Below are 21,706 nucleotides of genomic sequence, written 5' to 3' on the forward strand. Positions count from 1 at the left end.
TAATAATCAAAATGGTCCGTTTAATCATCAGAACAGCAGATCAGCTAGTGGACATAACTATGACTCCCAAGATGCATCTCATTAAACAGCCAAAAGGGCTGCTGAGCCGGTACTATGGTGTTTGTGGGAACTGAGTTTATTAAGATGCTTTTTACCATTGGACACAACCACTTTTAAAAAATTAAATCAAACTTTATTCAAACGTTTTTACCCCAAAAACACAGACAACAAAAACAAAAGGTCCATAAAGTGTGACGCAGGAAGTGTTTGTTTACATCCGACAGGTGTCATGGAACGCCTCCAGGGTCCTGAAGTCCCTCCATGTTGGAGGAAGTCCGTCCTGCAGAAAATGGCCGCAGCGCTGACAGGAAGACTGGAAGAGTTTAATGTAGCTCCGCAGCCAGGTCTGCACACGGACAGGTACACAGACAGGTGAGACACAGGTATAGCCAACTGACTATCGATCAGTTACTGATCAGCATCTCACCATAAAGGACCGGACCACAACGTCAGGCATCTGGGGCAGCTGGTAGTGCAGCAGGGCAGTGGTGGCATGGTCTGTTACCTAGCAACAACAAAATCAATCAGAGTGCTGCTCACTCAGCTCACATGGTGAGGAAAGCCAAGCCTTACCTTCTGGAACACCTGGTACTGAGACTTGGTCCAGATGTCGAGCTGAGGAGAAAAGACAAACAGGTTACCATGGAGACATGCAGGTAGTAGTCAGCAGTTACCTGACAGGTGAGTTTAGTCTCTTACCTTTCCATCTTCATTGTAAACGTTCTCATTAAATCCTCGAACAACAGTTCTGTCAATAAACAGCGAACGCATCACGACGATCGCCTTCAGCACCTTTCCCAGGTTCACCTTCGAGGGGCGCAGGTGAGACAGACACACCTGTTACCTGGTGTAAACACACCTGTGCAGTACGTATGTGTGGTAATGTGTATTTCAGTACCAGAAGTACAGCAGACGTCCCGTTAGGTCTGAACAGCTCTATGGTCATATCAGGAAACATCCGGCCGATCCGTGAAATGACATCATCTACATACCTGTACACAGAAAACCAGGGTATTACAGGACTGAACCAAAGATGCTGTAGTATTTTACAGTTTGCCAGACAGATTTAACCTAGAACACACGGATCAGACAGTACTTGTACTCCGCTAGCATTGATATATGTGTACTCAAAGATGCAGCTCACGCTGAAGCCAGCGCCTGTCTGCATATGTGTACTACCGCAGTAATACTCACTGAGGAGGTAGTACCAGAGTACTCGGTTGGACTTTGGGTCGTCTCTTGGCTGAAGCTCCCATCTGATTGGCTGACCGTTTAAGTGACTGTTGATTCAACAAACTGGAGGCAAGGCCAGCGTGGTACTGCAACTACACACATATACACAAAATATACTTATACATGTTCACGTACACAAAACAACCATAAATACACAAAACACACACACCACTACCATCATCACTATCAGGTACCTTAGCAAGTGTACCTCATACCAGGTGTGACACAAACACACAGCAAGTAAACTGGTCCTTGTGATGTGGAGCACATCAATAAAATTCATATAATGTAAATTCATCAGGTAGTCGATCAATAATCACAGTGAATCAGCTAGTTCATCAACTAAGGATCGCATCAAAGAGCAGGAGCAGGTGGTCAGTGCGTTACCTTGTTGGACCACTTGTACGCCTGCAGCAGCTGTGAATATAAAGGGGTTTTATCCTGAACTGGATCCAGACTGAGCAGACCGCTGTTATGGAGGGGATGAGATTCTGAAGGACGACCCACCAGTCCACTGAGCCGCTCCAACTCACTGATAGACAGACAGGTGAGAGAGCGAGAGAGACGGACGGGAGATAGACAGAGACAGATGGGAGAGAGAGAGACAGGTGAGAGACAAGTTACTGAGCCCTTACGTGAAAATGAACAGGCAACACCAAAACACCTAAAAACAAGTGAAAATTTTACAAACTAAACTTTAAAAAAAAATCTGTCGATGATGATCAATGTTTTTTTTTTTCAATCAAATTCTCAACATCAATATTAATTAGAGTGACAAACATGACTGTCCTGTTTGTTGTGGTCCTCTTTCACCAGACTCCATTCAGGTTATGAACATTGACATTTTCACGGAATTAAATAAAAGCAGCCATCCGCTAACGTGACCTGAGTGTGATGTGTGTTATGGTTCGACATGTGAGTCTGCGGAACATGCGGGAGAGACTCTGATCCCAAGTGGGGACTCAGTTGGACCGGACTGTCTGCTCGGAGCATGAGCGTTAAAATCAGCAGAAATCTGACTGGAGTCTGGTGGGGCAGACTCACTTGAGGTCTCTGTTGACTGCCTGCAGGTTGTCCTGGAACTCTGCTATAAACTGCTTCTCTCGACCCTCCAGCGTCTCCCGGTTCTTCATGCCGTCCTTCAGGAACTCGAAGACGCGGCTCACGCTGGAGCGCAGCGCCTGGATGCCGCCGATGGCGTGAGAGAAGGCATCCAGGTTCACCCCCACATTCACCACGTCCGCCATCGTCCGTCTCTAGGTCTCTGCTGGCGCTCAGTGATGATGTCATAGGGCGGCCAGTCACGTGAAAAACGTCACGAATTAAAATACTTTTAAATGATAATTTGAAATTTAAACCATTTAATTTAATTTTAAATTTTGGACATGTTGATTTTCTGTACGGGATAAAAAAAAAACATTGTGACGGCGAAACAAAACAATGAAAACATGTCACATGTGTCCGTGAATAAAAGAAAATCATTCACATACAGAGGAAAACAAACAAAACATTAAAACAAAATCTGTTTGTTGTTTGCATCCGGGACATTTACCAACAAAAACATTCATGTTGTAGAAGACAACATCTGAGTGTGTGAGCTGACTGACAGGACAAAATATTTTAAGATTACTGAGAAATACTTGTCAGCTTTTATATAACACCATGTTACTGGAACAGACGGTCAGAGAAAGGTAGAGAGAGGCAGAGTTTACAGTAGAGAGGGAGAGAGAGGAGGAGATTCGGACGGGGGGATAAAAGAGAAGGAGGAGAAGGAGGAGTGGAAGCAGGAGGAAAGAGGAGGAAACAAGCAGACAGAGAAGGAGAAAGAGAAGAACATTTTATCGCTTGATGAGTTTAACAAACAGGTGAGTGACCTGGAGACACAGACAGGTAGATAGAGACAGTTCATGTTTTGTTTGTCTGGGTAGCGGGTGTTTATAAAAACTGGATTTTCAGTTGTTCAAACTTCGTCGGTGCTGATTAAACTGTGAACTGACTCTTTAGTGTTTGGGTCCAGGTTTCTTCACTGCTGAGCCTGGACCAGTTTTTCAGACTAAACTGTTCAATCGCTGGACCTGGAACTTTACACCTGCCGAGTCTGTAATTGTAAAGTGTCTTTACCTTCCTGTAGCATTGTTGGACCACAGAAACATTAGAAACGTATTACACGTGGATGTTGTCGCTAATAAGCTCCGTGTTCTTGGATCCAGGTCCAGTTTCATTGAGTGAGTCTAAGGTGAAGTGACAGACGTTTTAATAAAGCAGCCGCGTCCTCGGTGTCTCGGTTTAATCATCTTTCTCTTCAGTTCAGACTCAAACAAACAAACAGGACGAGACATTTTCATACCTGGCCTTATTTCTCTGGAGGCAGGACGTTCATCCACCTGCTTATTAAAGGGTCACACCTGTTCTGACGTCTCAGAAGAGCTGATGTTTGAAGCAGTTCAACCCTGCTGACCAACATTCTCATGTTGCTTGGATCTATGAACTTCCTCAGTATCAGGCTCTGAACAATGACCCTTGGAGGAAGCTCATGGGATCCGATCAAAAGCTCTAACAGACCTTGGCTTCTCTTTTGATTTACTGGTTGGTCCAGACCCAAAACGTGCCTGTTTGTTTTGTAGGACTCATCGGGCCTCAGGTGATGGCCACCACCTCATGGATGGCAACCAAGACAACGGCTCTGTATCCATGACAACCACCAGTTTAAAGGGAGGCCGAGAGACCTGCAGCCGCAGAGTCTAAATGAACTTCCTGTCTGTGTGAGGGTCAGTTCGCCATGTGCCCCCCTCTCTTCGTCCTCATGCTCCTGCTGCCGGCGTTGGGCGGAGCTCAGCCGCTCGTGCCGTTCGGAACATGTCGCTCTTTGCTCGGCTCGGAGGCGGGACCAGGCTGGGAGTTCTACGCCTGCCAACCTCCACCTGCCAACATGAAGGAGGTGATGCAGATCAGAGTGGACCCCCCTGGGATCACTTGTGGAAACCCACCTGAGAGGTTCTGCACACTGGTCAGTCGCACAAACACACCCAGGCTACCTGAACACACACATTCACATGAACACACACAACTAAACAAACGCAGACACACACACACTGACACACACACCTGAAGCCAGCTGCTGTCTGTCTGTCTAATTGTTCCTTGGGGAAACTGAAGCTGTGCCTGAATTATTGATAAATGTAACCATTGTAATGAAATGAAAACTAAATGTTAATAAGCTATCAATTAGAAAATCAGAAGCTAAAGATCAGACAACAGGATCTGTTTCAGTGAACAATGAGCCTGAACTGGTTTCTAACAGATGCTTGTTGGAGAAACTGATCTGAAGAATAAAAGATGTTTTCATACATTTTGTGTGTTAATACAAATCTTCCGATTTGCTGTTTGAGTTTGATACAACCTCAAATCTGAGAGTTCAGCCTTCACTGAGGTGAAACAGCTGGTTAAGAATAATAAGAACAAACAACCTGTGAGTTAGAGAAACTGCTGTCGTCCTGCAGACGGGATGCATTTATCCAATTAGTCAGTGTGGCTTGTTAAATCCTACTCACATGCAGCCGGTCTGTGAGCTGCAGTGCGACAGTTGGTGGCAGCAGCTGAAGTTAAAGGATAAACCTTGAACAGTGATCAGATTTAAATCCGTGTTAATCCATCACACTCACACACATCAACATGCTGAATGTGATGAACTGAACCACACACACACACACACACACACACACACACACACACGCACACACACACACACACCCACCCACACACACACACACACAGCAGAGCCCCATCAGTGTCAATGACAATTATCAATCAGCCTTTATCATTAACATGATTAACACATGGTGTCACTTATGGTTGAAACGAGAGTTCTCCTAGCTGCACGGATCTATCTGAGGTCTTCAAAGCATGTACTGCATCGTCATCTCCTTTATCTATTAGCATTGATCAGCTGTTTGGTAGATGATTACTTTAAACTGGTTATTACCGTGCATGTGAAAAACACAGTCCCTGCCACACGATTTTGTTCCATGTCTGTAATGTTTTCTCCGTTTGCCATGTTAACCCTAAGTAGTTAACTATGAACACATGGCCAGTCTGTGGAGTTGAAGCGTCGGCTCGATGCGTTATGGCTGTGACTCGTGACGTGTTACTGACATTCAGCTCATCACACATTTCCTTAATAACCTTAAGGAAATGTGTGATGAGCTGAATGTCAGTGCAAAAAAGTAAAAAGGCAAAATAAGGATTGTTCACTCGTCCCAGTATTCCAGAGGATAAGTCTGCAGCAAAGTCCCAAGTCACTGTGTGTGCAACTTAAATGTGACTCCATTAAGTCAAGTTCATGCTCCAAGTTCCAACTCTCCATCTCTGATGCTTGTTTCTTGAAGATTGGGAAATACTCTCAGGAAAAACATTTTTGACTGCACGGCTGCAACACAGTGTAATTCACTGGGTTCCATGTCTACACCCAGAGTGAGTCATGACAGTTTCAGGAGAAGAGTTCACAGTGAAAATTTTATTAAAATGGTTAACACATCTTCTTCATCTTCTTCTCACATACAAATCCCTCCATGATCAAGCTCCTTCATACCTTAAAGACCTCATAGTACTGGTAACCCTGAACCATCCCTTAGTTATGCTGCTATAGGCCTAGACTGCCCAAGGACCATCGGTGCACTGAGCTCCCCTACCCTAACCCCCCCCCCCTTCCCCTCTCTTCTTCTCCTCCCCCCTCACATGTATATTCCACCATTGAATGTCACTAACCTTGTGCTCTCTCTCTCCCCTAGTTTGTGCTCTCTCCCTCTCTCTCTGTTCTCTCTGTACCTTCTGCAGGTGTCCCTGGTCCTGGAGCTGTATATCGCTGATGTGCAGTTACTGGTCCCACCAACCTGCAGTGTCTATTTGTTGTTTATTGTTGCTGTTCTTTTCTCTCTGCTCTATCCACTCACCCCAACCGGTCGAGGCAGGTGGCCGCCCAAACTGAGCCCGGTTCTGCTGGAGGTTTTTTCTTCTGTTAAAGGGAGTTTTTCCTCTCCACTGTCGCCAAGTGCTGCTCATAAGGGAATTGTTGTTTTTTTTATTTTTGTAAAGTGTCTTCAGATGATTGTATTGTGATTTGGCGCTATACAAATAAATTGAATTGAACTGAATTAAGTAATGTAGAGGTTTATAGTGAGAGCACTAAGGCAGATATACCTAGGTGTCCAGAACACACAAAACAGGTGAAGAGCCAGAGCACCATTACATTGGTCCATAGTGACATGTGGATTTGTATATGTGAATACTTCCCATAACATCCTTACCTGCACATTCACCTCTCTGGTGTGAGTAACGAGACATATCACTGCTTCACTATAAACTGGTGTGTGTGTGTAACATGTGACATCATTTCTGTGGACAAATGGCGTATTTCTGTCTGCTTTCAGGAGAACCCGTACCTGTGCAGCGATGAATGTGATGCATCCAGCCCCGACCTGTCTCACCCTCCTCAGCTGATGGGAGACAGGGAGAGGGGTGGGCTCATCACCTATTGGCAGACGGTCACATGGTCCAGGTATCCTGAGCCCCTACTGGCCAACATCACACTGTCCTGGAACAAGAGTCTGGAGGTGGTCGACGACATCGTCGTCACTTTCGAATATGGCCGACCAACCAGCATGGTGCTGGAGAAATCCATGGACAAAGGTGATTGGCTGAGGGGAGCTGTCTGTAATGTTCCTCTCGCTGTGGCTCAGCTCGCTGTGCTCCTGAAAGGAGGGTATTTCTCTCCTGCGTTTTGTTTTCAGATATTTCAGAAATTCTGGGATGTCACCAACCTTCACCTACACAGAGAAGAGAATTAGTCTGAAGAGCATTTTAAACAGAATTTGTAGTAAAAAAACATGTTTTGAATTGTTGGAAATGAGGGAGAAATGCAAATAATGTCCTCCATAAAACAGACATAAGCAGTGACTCCTCAAGCCAACAATTCATTTTTGGGCACACTCACATTTTCAGCAGTTGCAGAGGTTTTAAACCAAATTCTGTAAAACTCGCTGATGTCAAGTGCTGAATTGTATAAGTCACATTATTCTGTAAAGGTCCGTCTCATTCCTGCTCATGAAATAACACAGGAACAGTCAGCACCATTTCTCAAAGGATCTGAAATTTCTTTCACTTTTGGGAAACGTTTCTTGTGGAGTTGTAAGGTTTTAAATGGAAAGTCTTCTACTGTGTTTATGAAACAGGTCTGTTGTGTGTGTCCACACTGGAGGAGGGGCTGTGAAAAATCTGCTGCGATAAATTTTAAAAATGTGTTGTAATAATCTGCTTTTCTTCTAACATCAGTGTTCGTGTCTCAGGTGTAACATGGCAGCCATATCAGTACTACGCCGACGACTGTCTGGAGGCGTTCGGCATGTCTCCTAAATGGGTCTCTGACTTAACACCAAGTAACCTAACCCGCGTTATCTGCACCGAGCAATACTCCCGCTGGGTCGGGGCCAAGGTGGGTGGATAACTGGAACTCATACTGGTTAAACTGGGAAACAGAAAAGTACATTGACACACACTGCCAGGGATACACAGAGGTATCGTCATTTATATTTACTGTTATTTGAATAATCTAGGAAACTAAAAACAGTGCCCAGTAAGTAAAAGCACTAAGCAGTAAAGAGTACTGGAACTGACCAATGAGTGCACAGTAGCTAAACTAACTGATATTGTTCAACCAATAGGAGGAGAAGAACGTGGTGTTCGAAGTGCGTGCTCGATTCAGGGTGTTTGCAGGTCCAAAGTTAATAAACATGGATGCTCTGTTTACCCGGATGGAGACCATGAAGGGTCTGAGAGACTTCTTCACCTTCACCAACCTCCGTCTGAGACTCCTCCGCCCAGCACTGGGAGGGACCTATGTGCAGAGAGACAACCTACTGAAGTACTTCTATGCCATCTCCAACATTGATGTGCCTGCGAGGTGATTAAACCTACCAACAACCAGCCAACATCCATCAATACCCACAAACCAGTAAAATTTACAGAACTGCATGAAATATGACAAGAACATTTGTGTGAAGAATGAAAATGAGAAGTTCAAAGGCTGCCTTCTTTCTCACCTGTACAGGGCTGACCAATCTCAGAGTGACATTGATGTGCTGTCAGCGTGTCTGTTACAGACGAGTACACCAAAGTGTTTCTGTGTTTCTCAGGTGTAAATGCAACCTGCATGCATCTCTGTGTTTGTTACGAGATGGAACGCTGCAGTGTGAATGTGACCACAACACGACAGGTCAGGACTGTCAGAGCTGTAGCCGAGGGTTCAAATTCCGCAACTGGAGACCTGGATCGTACCTGCCCCTGCCCAAAGGCACTGCCAACATATGTACGTGTCTGTCCACCTGCACAACAACAACTAAACATAGGAGCAAAATGACTATGAGGAGATGCAAAATAAGTTAATATGGGAAGAAAATAGCTAAATAAACACAAAACTACAAAAAGACACATATTATACTCCTATGAATGTAGAAGATATAGGGGCCTTTTACATGCCTGTGCCCAGGGGCCCAGTTTCTCATGATCCGTCCATGCCTGTACAAAGACTGCCTACATCTGAATGTACCTGTACACATCATGTTTATCTTAGCTCATCTTACTTTATTAACCAATCAGCTCACTTTCACACAGCAGCAGGCGATTCGGTCACATTTTATTTCCATTACATTCTGGAAATACTTTTAAAATTTGAGCTTCAGTTGCATAAAAACTTGACTATGTGTTTTGTGCTTTTCAGGTGAAGCAGCAGAAACAACAGCCAGTAAGTAGTGCTCACCTGTTGACCTGTCTGTCTGCCCACCTGTCTGTCCTTTACGACAGTCCTGCCACCATACAGCACCAATACCTAGACAAAAACATAAGAACTGTAGTAATGTGATCAGTGTTGCATCATGGGAGGTTACTGTTTTAAGGCTTTAATAAAGAAAAACACTGACTGTTTCAACTTTACAATCAAGTGTAGACTTTCCCTTACCAGGTGAGTTTCCAGCCAAGTGGACTGTTTTCATGCCCTATATGTATAAGCCAGTAGGCCCTTACTACACCTGCTGGAGACAACGAGAGTCAGCAGCTTTAAGGCCGAAACGTAACTGAGTAGTTATCATGCTTAAACATAAGGACGAAGTAAAGCGGGGGTCCAGCATGGTAGGGATTCACTGTACAATGGTTGCAGGTCCAGACTGATTACATCAACATATGCTTGTGCTGATGGGTCACGAGTTGTTCACCTATAGATCATGGTGTATTCTGGGAGTAAAATGTGTTAATCTGTTCTGAACAGGTTAAAACACCAGCAGATGGTGGGTGTTTAATCTGTTTTAGTCCATTTTAAAACACACACAGCTGTCAGGTAAGAAAACATCTCAGAATTAGTAAAACTTGAAATGAGCCTCAGTTTGAACCGATAATATCATTTATCTGGTGTAAGTTTGAAAGAAATCAAAAATCTTATAAAAACACCAGGATCAACTGTCAAAAGTCACCTGATTATAGAGTAGAAGCAATAAATCAGTAGAACACGCTGACAACTGTGGTAGAGGAGGCGTAGTAGGCTGAATCCAAAATCTCTGGACAGAAATTGAAAATTAATATTTAAAATTCTGAAAGATAATCTCATTGCAGGCCAGCATGGTAGTTTAGTGGTTAGCACTGTTGCCTCACATCAAGAAGGTTCCTGGTTTGAAACCCATCAGGGGCCTTTCTGTGTGGAGTCTGCATGTTCTCCCTGTGCTTGTGTGGGTTTTCTCCAGGTACTCTGGTTTCCTCCCACAGTCCAAAAACATGTATGTCAGGTTGATTGGTGACTCTAAATTGCCCATAGGAGTGAGTGTGAGTATGTTTGTCTCTATGTGGCCCTGTGATGGACTGGGGACCTGTCCAGGGTGGACCCCTGCCTTTCACCTAAAGAGAGCTGGGATAGGCTCCAGCAGATCCCTGGGACCCTGGTTAGGACTAAGGGGGTACAGATGATGGATGGATAGATGGATAATCTCATTACAAAAATAGAAATGGAACACAAACAGGCTGGATTTGGTAACAATTACAGAGACTGAGTCCAGTCTCAGAGCTCAGGAGTCACAGAGCTGTTAGATCAGAGATGTAAAAACACCTTTTCCACCATCCTTTGGCACAGTGAAGTAGTTACTGTTACTGACCTTAATAATCCTTTAACATCCCACTAAGAAAAACAATGTTTTTATCTCCATAGGGCAATAATAACAACAATCAATTAAAACAACAAATAATCACTGTTTTTATTATTGTTTTAGACGCCACAGTTTGTTTGTGTTCAAGAAATTTTCTCAAGAAGAATGTGCTATACCAAATGGTTGGTTAACTTCCACCTCCTGTCAATGCGTGACGTATGTTGCTGTCTCAATCCCCCAGATGTTCTGGGGAGACAAGCTGAGTGAAGACATTGCTCTGCAAATCCCAAACTTGCACTGTTGGAGTAAAAGATCTGTGGGAGGTTGAGAGCATTTATTTTCAGGTTTAGAGACAAAGGAAGGATCAGGATGATTGGTAAGGTCAGGAGAATTGTAATAACCAGATGTGTAGTCTCTAAAGAAAAAAACAGCATCTCATCCAGATGTAGAAGCCTGTTGGGGCTGTCAGCGGGTTTTAGACACTACCACAATCTGACAACTATTTATATATCTTTGACCATCTCATGTCTGATTTGTTTTAAAGTCTACTGTCAGGGTCGTGTTTTAGGTCTAGGTGGGTTTATGAAAAGCTTCTGGTGTTTCATGTTCTGCAGAGTTCAGTGGCAGGAAAACAGAAAACTGAGCTTCACTAAAGAGACGTAACTCTTCTTCTCTCAGCAGCATCTGATGGACCCTCTGCCTCATCAGATGGAGCGAACACTACTACTACTGACAGTACCACGTCTTATAGTACTAATACTACATGTACTACTGACAATAGTCTAACTACTGACAGTACCACTGCAATAACTGACAGGGTTATTCTTATGGACAGTACTATTCCCACTACTATGGCAACAGACAGTCCTGATAGTAGTGCTACAACTATTAACACTACTATTTCCACTATTGACCTTACTACTACTACAGAGTATACTACAATGTACACAGTGCCCACTACTACTTACCAGACTGGTCCTAGTTCTACAACTTACTTTACTAGTACTAGTGATATTAATAACTTTCCTATAGCCCCTAAGTCTTCTATAGATTTTACTGCTGTCAGTAGTACTGTCAGTACTGCAGGTTCTAATGCATTTTCAGACTTTAGTAGTACAGCAGGACCTACAGTGGACCCAGCAATGTTCAGGAGTCCAGCACTAGAGACTGAAAACGCTCTGTCCAGAGCAGCGCCCTCAGTGCCAGACAACACCACTCCCAGTACCATTAGTAGTACATCCAGGCTCACTGTCCAAGGCCATAGTACTGACTCTGAGGTGTCTATTTCTGACCCAGTGACTGCACCCTCTGACCCCACCTCCTCACAAAACAGCACAGACTCTGGTCTCTCCGGGACTGCTACTACCAACCTGATTACCCTATCTGCTGATGGTACTACAACATCAACTGGATTCCAACCATCTTCAGCAGCTATGTCAGAAATAACCCTATCCAGTTATAGGGCTCCATCTAGAGATACTCCACCCACTGGGTCATCTCCAACCACCTGGGCAGGAGATGTTCCACTGTCAGCAGGAGCTGACATAACATCTCCTGCCGTTCCTCTGGCTCTTCCTTCTCCCAGCATAATGCCTCCTGATGTACCTTCTCCTGTCCTTCCTCCTCCTGATGTACCTGCTCTTCCTCCTTTTGATGTACCATCTCTTGATCTTTCTCCTCCTTCTCTTCCTCCTCCTGATGTACCATTTCCTGATCTTCCTCCAGACACTTCAACAGATGTTCCACCTCCTGATTTTCCTCTACTTAATGTACCACCTCCTGATGTATCACCCTCTGATGCACCTTCTCCTGATGTAACACTTCCTGCCATACTTCCAGAAGTACCACCTCCTAAAGTACCTCCTCCCAACATACCTTCTCCTAATGCACCTCCTCCAGATGCGCCTCTGGAGGTGCCCCCATCTGAGACTCCAGACTCTTCAAAAGCTATACCTCCACCTGCTGTACGTTCTGTTGATGGAGCACTTTGGGAAGTGCCTCCTCCCAATGCTCCCCCTCCAGCTTCAAATGCTCCTGTACAGTTCTTGACTCCCTCTGAAGAAGAAGCAGCTGATGTTGGACCAGATACAAGCTCCATCATCTTTGATCGGTCTGATGCTGCAGATGATTTGGCGCCTGTGGACTTCACCTTCCCTTTTCCTGAAGGTCCAATTTCAGTTGATTCCCAGCGTATTTCTGGGTTAGGTTTAGGATCTGAATCTAGAACACTACCAGCTGGTGATCCTGTAGTCATCCCAGATGATTCTGTTGATGTAGATGATCCTGGACTTGATTCCTTCTCAGCAGGACGAGACATAGGCGAAAGAGAAAATCAAGACTGGGAATCAACTGGATCAAATCGTGCAAGTCCTGGTCTGGATTTTCCTTCAGAAGTAGAGGATTCAGAAGTAAATTCATCTCCTGCAACAGCTCAGACAGAAGAAAATTCTAGTACTGAACAAGATTCTGATGCTGGTGTACCATCAGGACGGTCCAATGACAAGAAAGAGTCAAGACAAGAGAAGACAGGAGAGCTGAAACCAGAGAAAGGTATATCAATAAAAAGCTGTGATTGGTCAGATTAGAACTTAGTCCACAATATATGCAAAGATATTGGCTGCACATTCAGGAATTCTTGCTAGTATATTCAGCATGTTTTTAAGTTCACTTCTGGCCTTAGGGAAAGCTACTTGACAAAAAAAAGTCCTGTAATAGATTACTTACACCAAGCAGGTTGTGCACTGTGATTTCCATAACTGCTGCACCCTGCCAGGTTTGAGTAGCAGCTCATAGGATGCATGTACACATGGAGAAGTGGTAACGAGCAAAGGAAAAGTGGGAGAAGAGCAGCACTACGAAGGAAAGTTTAATGAGCCACAGCTTCACATGTTGACCACTCATTAAGAATGAAATAAATTCAGATCCTCTACCTATTTACTGAAACAGCTGCTAAGGCCAACAAGGAAACGAAAGAGGAAACTACAGATCAGGGCGAGAAGGACAAAGATGACAAAGGCTACGAGAAAAAAGGTACATCTCTAAACAGCATTAGCACTGCCCCCTACTGGCTTGTGTTAGCAACAGCAGTATCAGCATTAGCACTGGTCAGTCAGTGGAAGTTGTGAACAGATGTATTGTCAGCCAGTGTGTAGTTCTGAAGTGTTTCTAAGCACGGATTGACCTTTAGTTCACCCTTGACCTTAGAGTTAGCATTGCTTTCTACCTGCCTGTTGCCATGGTTACACAACTTGTTTTGTGTCTGAAGCGATTTGGAAGATTCTGATTCCAGGAGGACCAAAGTCCAGTCAACTGTCCAAAATCGCCTACATTCCCTTCCAGGGTAAGACCACCTCTGACCAACTGACTGATCTCCTTCACCTGTACTGCCCCCCCCCCAACTCCTCTCAGGTAAAATAGGTAAAATTTCCTCAATCATCCAACAGACACAGGAGTGGATGACTGGACACTGGCTCCTTCCTGGTAGCTCTGACTGCTCCGACTGACAATGGAGAAAATGTTTTATTTCATGATCATTTGATATTACTGAAAGAGGTCTGTTTCTGGCTCTGCCTCCACTTCCTGACTTTCTGATATATTATCTCCAGGTATTGTGACAGGTGTGTTTTGCATGTTGAAGGACCGACCTCAGATCAGTTTTGTGTATGTGTCTCTGTCAGACTGTGAGTGTAACGGACACTCCAGCCGCTGCAGCTACATTGACTTCATCAACGTGATCACGTGTGTGAGCTGTAAACACAACACACGAGGCCAGAACTGCCAGTACTGTCGCCTCGGTTACTACAGAAACATCTCCCTGTCGCTGGACGACGAGAACATCTGTGTCGGTCAGTAGTCACATCTCAGATTGCCCAGTAAAATTAGTAAAAAACTGCCTGACCTGGTCTTTATGCTCCAGCGTTTAACCTCTGACCTTAATGACAAATAAGAACATGCCTGATCAATCATATCAACACATCTATATAAATAATAATGATAAAGGTCCCTGTCTCCATCAGAGTGTGACTGTGATCTGGACGGCAGTGTTTCTCCTCACTGTTTGGACTCTGGTCTCTGTCAGTGTAAAGACGGATCCACTGGGAGACGCTGTGACTCCTGTTTGCCTGGATACACCTGGCGAGGAGGCGTGGCCAGCTGCACAGGTACACACAGTGAGGCGGTGAGGCTTCAGTAATACTCAGTTCTTCAAAATGCGGTTTAACTAATTCAAGCTAACCTGTTGACATCAGGCTAAAATAATCCTGCTGGATTTGTTGGATGAAAAGTGGCTTGAGATGACTTTTTTGTGATTTATCACTATGCAAAAAAACTCAGTTGAATTGAAAATTGAAATTAAAAGGAAGTTGTCTGAGATGCTTGAAATAAAGTCAAAGCCAGTTGAAACCATGATTGACTAAGTGCTGTTTGTGTGATCGTAAGATACACTGGTTAGAATCATGAAGTGCTTCAATTCAAACAAAATCTCTGAAACACCTGAACAACCTTCAGCAAACTCAGTTCTGCAGTAAAGCTCACACTGTGACAGCAATTTGAAATATAAAAGTGTTTGACATTTCTGGCCTAAAATATTCTTGGAACAGGTGAAAATGCGAGAATATTTTCTCTCACGGTGGGCCGAAGAGTCTTGTTGATTCACAACATTATGTTTTCTGAACAGACGCCTTATAATCACTGCAGTGTCAGCGGGTTGCTCGTATGTCAGATGGTCAACAAAATTATCTGTGGATTAACCTGTGTACGGAGATCAGGGCCTGGGCCTCTGATCCAGTGTGTTTGGACACAGTGGTGTTTTCTGTGACTGACCCAAAACTGTTATCGGCAGCATCACTAATTAATTGTTTTCCCTTAGTGAACGTTTGTGACGAGGAGCGTCTGATTTGCCAAAACGGAGGAACCTGTGTCGACTTTCAGCGCTGCATCTGTCCAGACAACTTCACAGGTAAGCACACACCTGGATGATGTCATAGCTCAGGTGATGTGGATGAAATCTGACGATGGTGTCTGCAGGTTCGTTCTGTGAGCAGAGCATCTGTCTGAAGAAGGGTGGTTGCCTTGACAATGCTGAAGGTTCTTCCTCCCCTCTGACCTCACACCTGTACATGCTGACCCTCAGTCTGATCACCTCCACCTGCTGCTGACCCCTCCCACCGATGACATCACAGACTTTTATAAGGCAACTGTAAACTACTGCTTGGTGCCACACTGACAGGCATGATGAAAGAGTCAAAAAGTCTTAATTCACTATGTTTTCCAAACCAGTCAGTGCTGGTGAGTCGGCCTGACACGCTGCTCTGGCTGGTGGCTGCTCTTACTGTTGTTCTGCTCTGCTGTCCTCCACCTACCTAAGTACACTGACTGATGATTGGTCCCGGCTGCGATAATCACACACACACACTGATGCAACTACCTCAGGCCACCTCACCACAACTCTCCACCTCCACAGCAACATAAATCTGAGAAGAATCACTTTACTGAAATCAACTTTACCTGCTGGGACAGGATATGACATCACAGTCCTATGATGTCAGGTCAGTTCACCTGTGCAAGTGTTTCCCACCAGCTGTGCTGATTGTGTGTTAATGATTCACAACTAATGAGACTACTTGCATTCTTCAGTGGATGGTTTCGAGATATTATCAACATCCACACATCACCTGTCGAGCCAGAGCTGATGAAGAAATATCACCCACAGTGCACCTGGACCTCTGACGTATGGGAGGTTAGAGTGTGTTATCCCAACTGTAACTGCACCCTCTTTTTACCTTTTTAATCTGTAGTGTTCAGACGGCACCACCTGAAACTTTTACAAGACATCACACACTAAAGGATTTATAACAGGAAATCTACTCCTGCAGTAATACTCAGACCCTTCACTATAAAAGAACCAAAACCACAGTTTCAAAGTACTCTACTACTACTTCAGCATTCAAAATCCTACTTCAGTAAAAGTGCAGCAGTTTTCTCAGCTTCATGTAGTTAAAGTATCACAGACTGAACATCTGCTTGTACTGTAACTGATATCAGATTATTGATCCTGCGTGATCAAAGGTTCAGCATCACTTTTCTGTTTCAGTTAGTTTAGTCCAGAGGTTCCCAAACTGGAGGTTGGGCCCCACCAGAGAGTCACCAGATAAACCTGAGGGGCCGTCACATGATCCATGGAGAGGACAGAAGAAAAGCACAGTTCAGATAAAGCTGAACGTTGTTGCTTGTTTGGACTAGAGCTGCTGACAACATGCAGACACCTGTGACAATGGACAACGACACTTTTCCCTCACATGCCAAAGTGGTTGGACTCCACTGATTTAATGTGTATTTTATGAGCATATCTTAATGTTAAAACCCTAATGTGAAAAGTAATTGCAGCTTAATCTGTTAAATAATTGTGGCAAAGAAAGGATAAATTAGAAACAAGTAAAGTACAAGGACTTCAATAAATAGAGAAATCTACAATGCTGTTTTAAAGTAAAGTGAATATCTGTTGTACACTGGTCAGATAATCAGAGTAATAATACAACAATATATATATATATATATATATATATATATAATAATAATACAACAATATATATTGTTGTATTCATCCAAGATGAAATGGCCAAGATCCATGAGTACATCAGGAAGATGGCCCCAAGCGATGGAATACTTAGTGAATATCTCAGGCAACAGAAGCCCGATGCAGAGGATGAAGAGCAAGAACCATCATGGCAGGACAAACCCCTGCACGGCATGTACCACCGACAGATACAAGAAGTGGCTGATATCGAAAAGTCCTACCGGTGGCTGGAAAAAGCTGGACTGAAAGACAGCACAGAGGCACTGATCGTAGCGGCACAAGAACAGGCCCTGAGCACAAGATCGATAGAGGCCGGGATCTACCACACCAGGCAGGACCCCAGGTGCAGGCTGTGCAAAGGTGCCCCTGAGACAATCCAGCACATAACAGCAGGTTGTAAGATGCTAGCAGGCAGAGCGTACATGGAACGCCATAACCAAGTGGCCGGCATAGTGTACAGGAACATCTGTGCCGAGTATGGGCTGGAGGTCCCAAGGTCAAAATGGGACACGCCTCCAAAGGTGAGGGAGAATGACCGAGCTAAGATCCTGTGGGACTTCCAGATACAGACCGACAAACAGGTGATGGCTAACCAACCGGACATAGTAGTGGTGGACAAACAACAGAAGAAAGCCGTAGTGGTAGATGTAGCGATCCCAAGTGACAGCAACATCAGAAAGAAGGAACATGAGAAGCTGGAGAAATACCAAGGGCTTAAAGAAGAGCTAGAAAAGATGTGGAAGGTGAAGGCAACAGTGGTCCCCGTGGTAATCGGCACCCTCGGGGCTGTGACCCCCAAACTGGGAGAGTGGCTCCAACAGATCCCAGGAACAACATCAGAGATCTCAGTCCAGAAGAGCGCAGTGCTAGGAACAGCTAAGATACTGCGAAGAACCCTCAAACTCCCAGGCCTCTGGTAGAGGACCCGAGATTGAGGAAGACACACCACCCATAGGGGTGAGACGGGAATTTTTTTTTTTTTTTTTTTATATATAATAATACAACAATATATATTGTTGTATTATATATATATATATATATATATATATATATATTGTTGTAGACATCCTGTTTCAGCAAAACCAGTGTTTCATCTCTATGTCAGTTACTGGTTTGACTGGTGACCACTTTCTACTAGCTAGGGCAGCTGTTTGACAACAGGAAGAAGACATATAGCGTCCTTGTAAATGCTGCTCTATTTTCATTAATTATTCCAAAGGTACAGTACTGTGCAGATGTTTTAGGTTTTATCACACAAGACTATCAGGTGTCTGACTGATCCCAGGTTCACTGTGCAGGACAACAAGTCCAAAGAACCCACCAGCTTGTTCTCAACCACCTTCAGGCGTGTTTCCCACTTTGCTCATGAGACTTCAAACCCAAACTCGGCACAGATGTTTCTGATGTCACTTACACCCTGCTGGTATGTGCTGGATAATAATAATAACAACAACAGCAGGGTTATTTGAATAATAAAGTTTGTTTGCTGAACGTTAAATTTTATGAATATAAATGAGAAAAAGTTTTTTTTTTAAAAAATCACACTTTTATTATTAAAACAAGAACGTGACTAAATTTATACCTTATATTATCGGTAAAACTAAAAAATAACGTTATATTCATTAAAAAATATGCGGTGACGGCACACAACGTCATCAGAGCGCGTCAGTAGCAGCTGATCTGCCGGTACCGGCAGCATGAGGTACTGGTGTCGGACCGGAGCGACTTTGTTGCTCGGAGCGGGACTCGGAGCGGGACTCGGAGCCTCAGTCAGCCGCCTGCTGAGCCTCGAAGGCGGCGAGGAGGAGGTGAAGACGACCGGTCTGTTGAGCAGAGTCCCGGTGGTCCCGGTACCGACTGTCCAGGCCTCCGAGGTCACGGTGAGTGTGTGTTAATCCAGTTTGCGTTTCTCATAACATAAAAGTTGAGAACAATAAGTTTGATTGTCCAAATTAAATTTCATAAAAAGCATCAGGAAGAGCAGAGAAATTAAAAATGAACCGTGACGTTAATATTAATGTTCTGATTCATTTCGTTATCAACCTGCCGATCATTGATTGGTTACTTCATTAACTGGTTAGTCTATAATACCTCCGGAAACGGAACTGTCCAGAAAATGTAACAACAAACAAAAGCATCAAAGCCAGAGGATGTTTGCAAAAACAATGTTCGTGATTGATTCTTATTTTCTGCTGATCGACTGTTTGATCAGTGACATGAAACAATATTTACTGCTAGAGACTCATAAAAGCAGACAATGATTAAAAACAACAGCACGCGAACATCTCAGGTGTGTTAAGTTGTATTTTTTTTATATCGTCTGATTCACCTGTGCTGTGTCTGGTTGTGCAGGTGAATCCAGGTGGGTCAGGAGCAGTGATGAAGTATGGCTTCCCCTCATTGGCCAACATCAAGACCAGAGAGTCCTACGTTACTTCTTACGACCCCCGTACACGCACTGCATCCTGGGTAATAGAGAAGCTCAACCCTGACTCCCTGACGGGCCCTTCAAACAGGAAGTACTGTGACTTCAAAGAGGACGACAGGTAAGACAAACGGAAAGAATGAAGGGACGACAGGCGGGTGTCACATGTCATTAATAAAGACAATAATCAATGTGTGTCTCAGTGTAGTCGAAATAAATGATATGTTATAAATTTGAACAGATTCTGTTCATGAACATGAAAATAAAAATAAAAAATACTCTCCACAGTATACACGTGTTCCACCGATCAACCAATGCCGACTACAGGGGGAGTGGCTTTGACAGAGGTCACCTGGCTGCAGCAGCCAATCACAAGTGGAGTCAAAAAGCTATGGAAGACACCTTCTACCTGAGTAACATCGCTCCACAGGTAAAAACTTATACAGAAGAAAAAAGAGTCCATATACTGTGACAATAAGAGGCAGTCACATGTGCAGTCATGTGGTGCAGGACAAAAGCAGAACACCCATGAAGCACACAGACAAATCCAGACATTCACCAGCGTTCACACGTTCACCACCTGATATATCATTCATTTCTGTTGTTTGTGTTGAGAACCCTCACCTGAACCAAAACACCTGGAACAATCTGGAGAAACTGTCTCGCTCTCTGACCAAACATTACCTCAACGTCTACATCTGCACGGGTCCGCTCTACCTGCCCAGGTAACCAGTTTCTTTTTCTGTGGTGTCTGTTAGAGGGGCTACAGGATGACATCATTAGGTGTGCGTGTGTGTGTGTGTTTCAGGCAGGAGGCTGATGGGAAATTCTACGTTCGATATCAGGTTATTGGTCAAAACCATGTTGCTGTACCCACGCACTTCTTCAAGGTGAGTTTGCTTGTGTGAGGGTGATGATGGTGATGGAGATGAGCTCACCTATGTTGTATCTCCTCAGGTGCTGATCCTGGAGCTGGCCAATGGCAGGGGAGTGGAGCTTCGGTCATATGTTTTACCAAACGAACCAATAGATGACAAGGTTCCTCTGGAGCGTTTCCTGGTACCCATCGAAACCATCGAGCGAGCGTCTGGACTTTTGTTTGTCCCGAACATCCTGAGGAGGACCAGCAGCATGCAGGCCATCACTGACAAATGAACTACGGTTCCCAGAATCCTCTGCTGCTGGATTAACTAGTTTGGAAAAAGTTATTCGAATTTTGTCTGTTTAGGCTGATCATTTTAACTCATGACCAGATTCTACCTTTGTTTTAAAAACAGAATCATTTGTGTTTGACTGTGAAGTGAAAATCTGTAACAACTCAAAACATCTTATTGACACGTGAGTCAGTTTGTGTCATTTGTTATTACAGTTTTCATCGTTTCTCATCATGTTGGTACGTTGATATCAAAAGCCTGATGTTTAAGATTGTAGCAGAAACCTCCTGATGTAGAAAATATGTTTAAATGTACATGTTTCTTTGTCTGAATTGTGACTCACTCAGGAACAAAGTGGACTGCATCTTCTGCTGAGTTGACTACAATACCCAGCATCCTCTACTACTGAACAAACTACAATGCCCAGAGTGTTGTACTGCTGAGTGAATGTCAGCAGGTGTTCGTGACTGAACAGAGTTGCAGATTAGCTGATTCACACCTGCGTTCTGCGAAGTTACAGGTGACACCTGCTCCTTCCTGACTCCTAATGGGAAGAACTACTGTTCTGCTGTAATGAATGGAACCTGAACTGATCACGTGAACATCCATGTTCTGTGGAACACCCAGGAAGTGATGATGAGACCTGGTGTCCCCAAAAATAGATTTGGAGCTTTATTTACTGTAGATGAAAATATTAAATGTTGAAAATATTTGGATCTGCAGTCATTCATTTCTCTTAATTTATCTATAGGCAGCAACAGATTTTCATTTGAACCACCAAGGCCTTTATTTTAAAAAAAAAAAAAAGGTTCTTTTATTTTCTCAATTAATTCCTACCTGTAATGTTTAGGAATTTTACTATTTTATAATAATATAAACCTGTGGTCATGACCGAAAGGACAAGATCTCAGAAACAAGTGGCTGAAATGAGCTTCCTCCCCAGGGTGGCTGGGCACCCCGTTAGAGATAGGGTGAGGCGCTCGGTCACCTGGGAGCAGCTTGGAGTAGAGCCGCTGCTCCTCCACATCGAGAGGAGCCAGCTGAGGTGGCTCAGGCATCTGGTTCAGATGCCTCCTGGGCA

General features: G+C 44.1%; 3 protein-coding genes across 3 annotated transcripts; 2 read left to right on the top strand and 1 right to left on the bottom strand.

Moving 5' to 3' along the window:
* Positions 1-171: 171 nt before the first annotated feature.
* Positions 172-2,557, bottom strand: med27 (mediator complex subunit 27). Its single transcript, XM_026321532.1, has 8 exons — positions 2,338-2,557; positions 1,681-1,825; positions 1,255-1,385; positions 959-1,052; positions 760-867; positions 634-675; positions 488-565; positions 172-406 (listed from the first exon to the last, which is right to left on the bottom strand). The coding sequence occupies exons 1-8, from the start codon at positions 2,538-2,540 to the stop codon at positions 272-274; spliced, it is 936 nt and encodes a 311-aa protein (XP_026177317.1). The 5' UTR covers positions 2,541-2,557; the 3' UTR covers positions 172-271.
* Positions 2,558-4,072: 1,515 nt separating this feature from the next.
* Positions 4,073-15,628, top strand: ntng2a (netrin g2a). The gene is made up of 13 exons (XM_026321188.1): positions 4,073-4,300; positions 6,720-6,978; positions 7,635-7,780; positions 8,010-8,248; positions 8,481-8,653; positions 9,065-9,088; positions 12,198-13,022; positions 13,419-13,502; positions 13,738-13,812; positions 14,150-14,317; positions 14,489-14,632; positions 15,340-15,429; positions 15,498-15,628. Exons 1-13 carry the CDS (start codon positions 4,073-4,075, stop codon positions 15,626-15,628), a joined length of 2,586 nt encoding a protein of 861 aa, XP_026176973.1.
* Positions 15,629-18,708: 3,080 nt separating this feature from the next.
* Positions 18,709-21,339, top strand: endog (endonuclease G). Its single transcript, XM_026321533.1, has 6 exons — positions 18,709-18,926; positions 19,399-19,592; positions 19,760-19,901; positions 20,087-20,196; positions 20,280-20,361; positions 20,429-21,339. Exons 1-6 carry the CDS (start codon positions 18,744-18,746, stop codon positions 20,624-20,626), a joined length of 909 nt encoding a protein of 302 aa, XP_026177318.1. The 5' UTR covers positions 18,709-18,743; the 3' UTR covers positions 20,627-21,339.
* The last annotated feature ends 367 nt before the right edge of the window (positions 21,340-21,706 follow it).

This window comes from Mastacembelus armatus, chromosome 9 (assembly GCF_900324485.2).
Source record: "Mastacembelus armatus chromosome 9, fMasArm1.2, whole genome shotgun sequence".
In the NCBI taxonomy this organism is placed as follows: Eukaryota; Metazoa; Chordata; class Actinopteri; order Synbranchiformes; family Mastacembelidae; genus Mastacembelus; species Mastacembelus armatus.

Bases quoted from the DNA above. Each gene is read 5' to 3' on its own strand.
- med27 (XM_026321532.1), bottom strand. From the start codon at position 2,540: ATGGCGGACGTGGTGAATGTGGGGGTGAACCTGGATGCCTTCTCTCAC. The intron at 868-958 runs GTACTGAAATAC...CGCCCCTCGAAG, and splicing joins GGACGTCTGCTGTACTTCTG to GTGAACCTGGGAAAGGTGCT. The intron at 566-633 runs GTAAGGCTTGGC...TGTTGTTGCTAG, and splicing joins AGTACCAGGTGTTCCAGAAG to GTAACAGACCATGCCACCAC.
- ntng2a (XM_026321188.1), top strand. From the start codon at position 4,073: ATGTGCCCCCCTCTCTTCGTCCTCATGCTCCTGCTGCCGGCGTTGGGC. The intron at 8,249-8,480 runs GTGATTAAACCT...TGTGTTTCTCAG, and splicing joins AACATTGATGTGCCTGCGAG to GTGTAAATGCAACCTGCATG. The intron at 9,089-12,197 runs GTAAGTAGTGCT...ATCTTCCTCCAG, and splicing joins AGCAGCAGAAACAACAGCCA to ACACTTCAACAGATGTTCCA.
- endog (XM_026321533.1), top strand. From the start codon at position 18,744: ATGAGGTACTGGTGTCGGACCGGAGCGACTTTGTTGCTCGGAGCGGGA. The intron at 19,593-19,759 runs GTAAGACAAACG...TACTCTCCACAG, and splicing joins GACTTCAAAGAGGACGACAG to TATACACGTGTTCCACCGAT. The intron at 20,197-20,279 runs GTAACCAGTTTC...TGTGTGTTTCAG, and splicing joins GGTCCGCTCTACCTGCCCAG to GCAGGAGGCTGATGGGAAAT.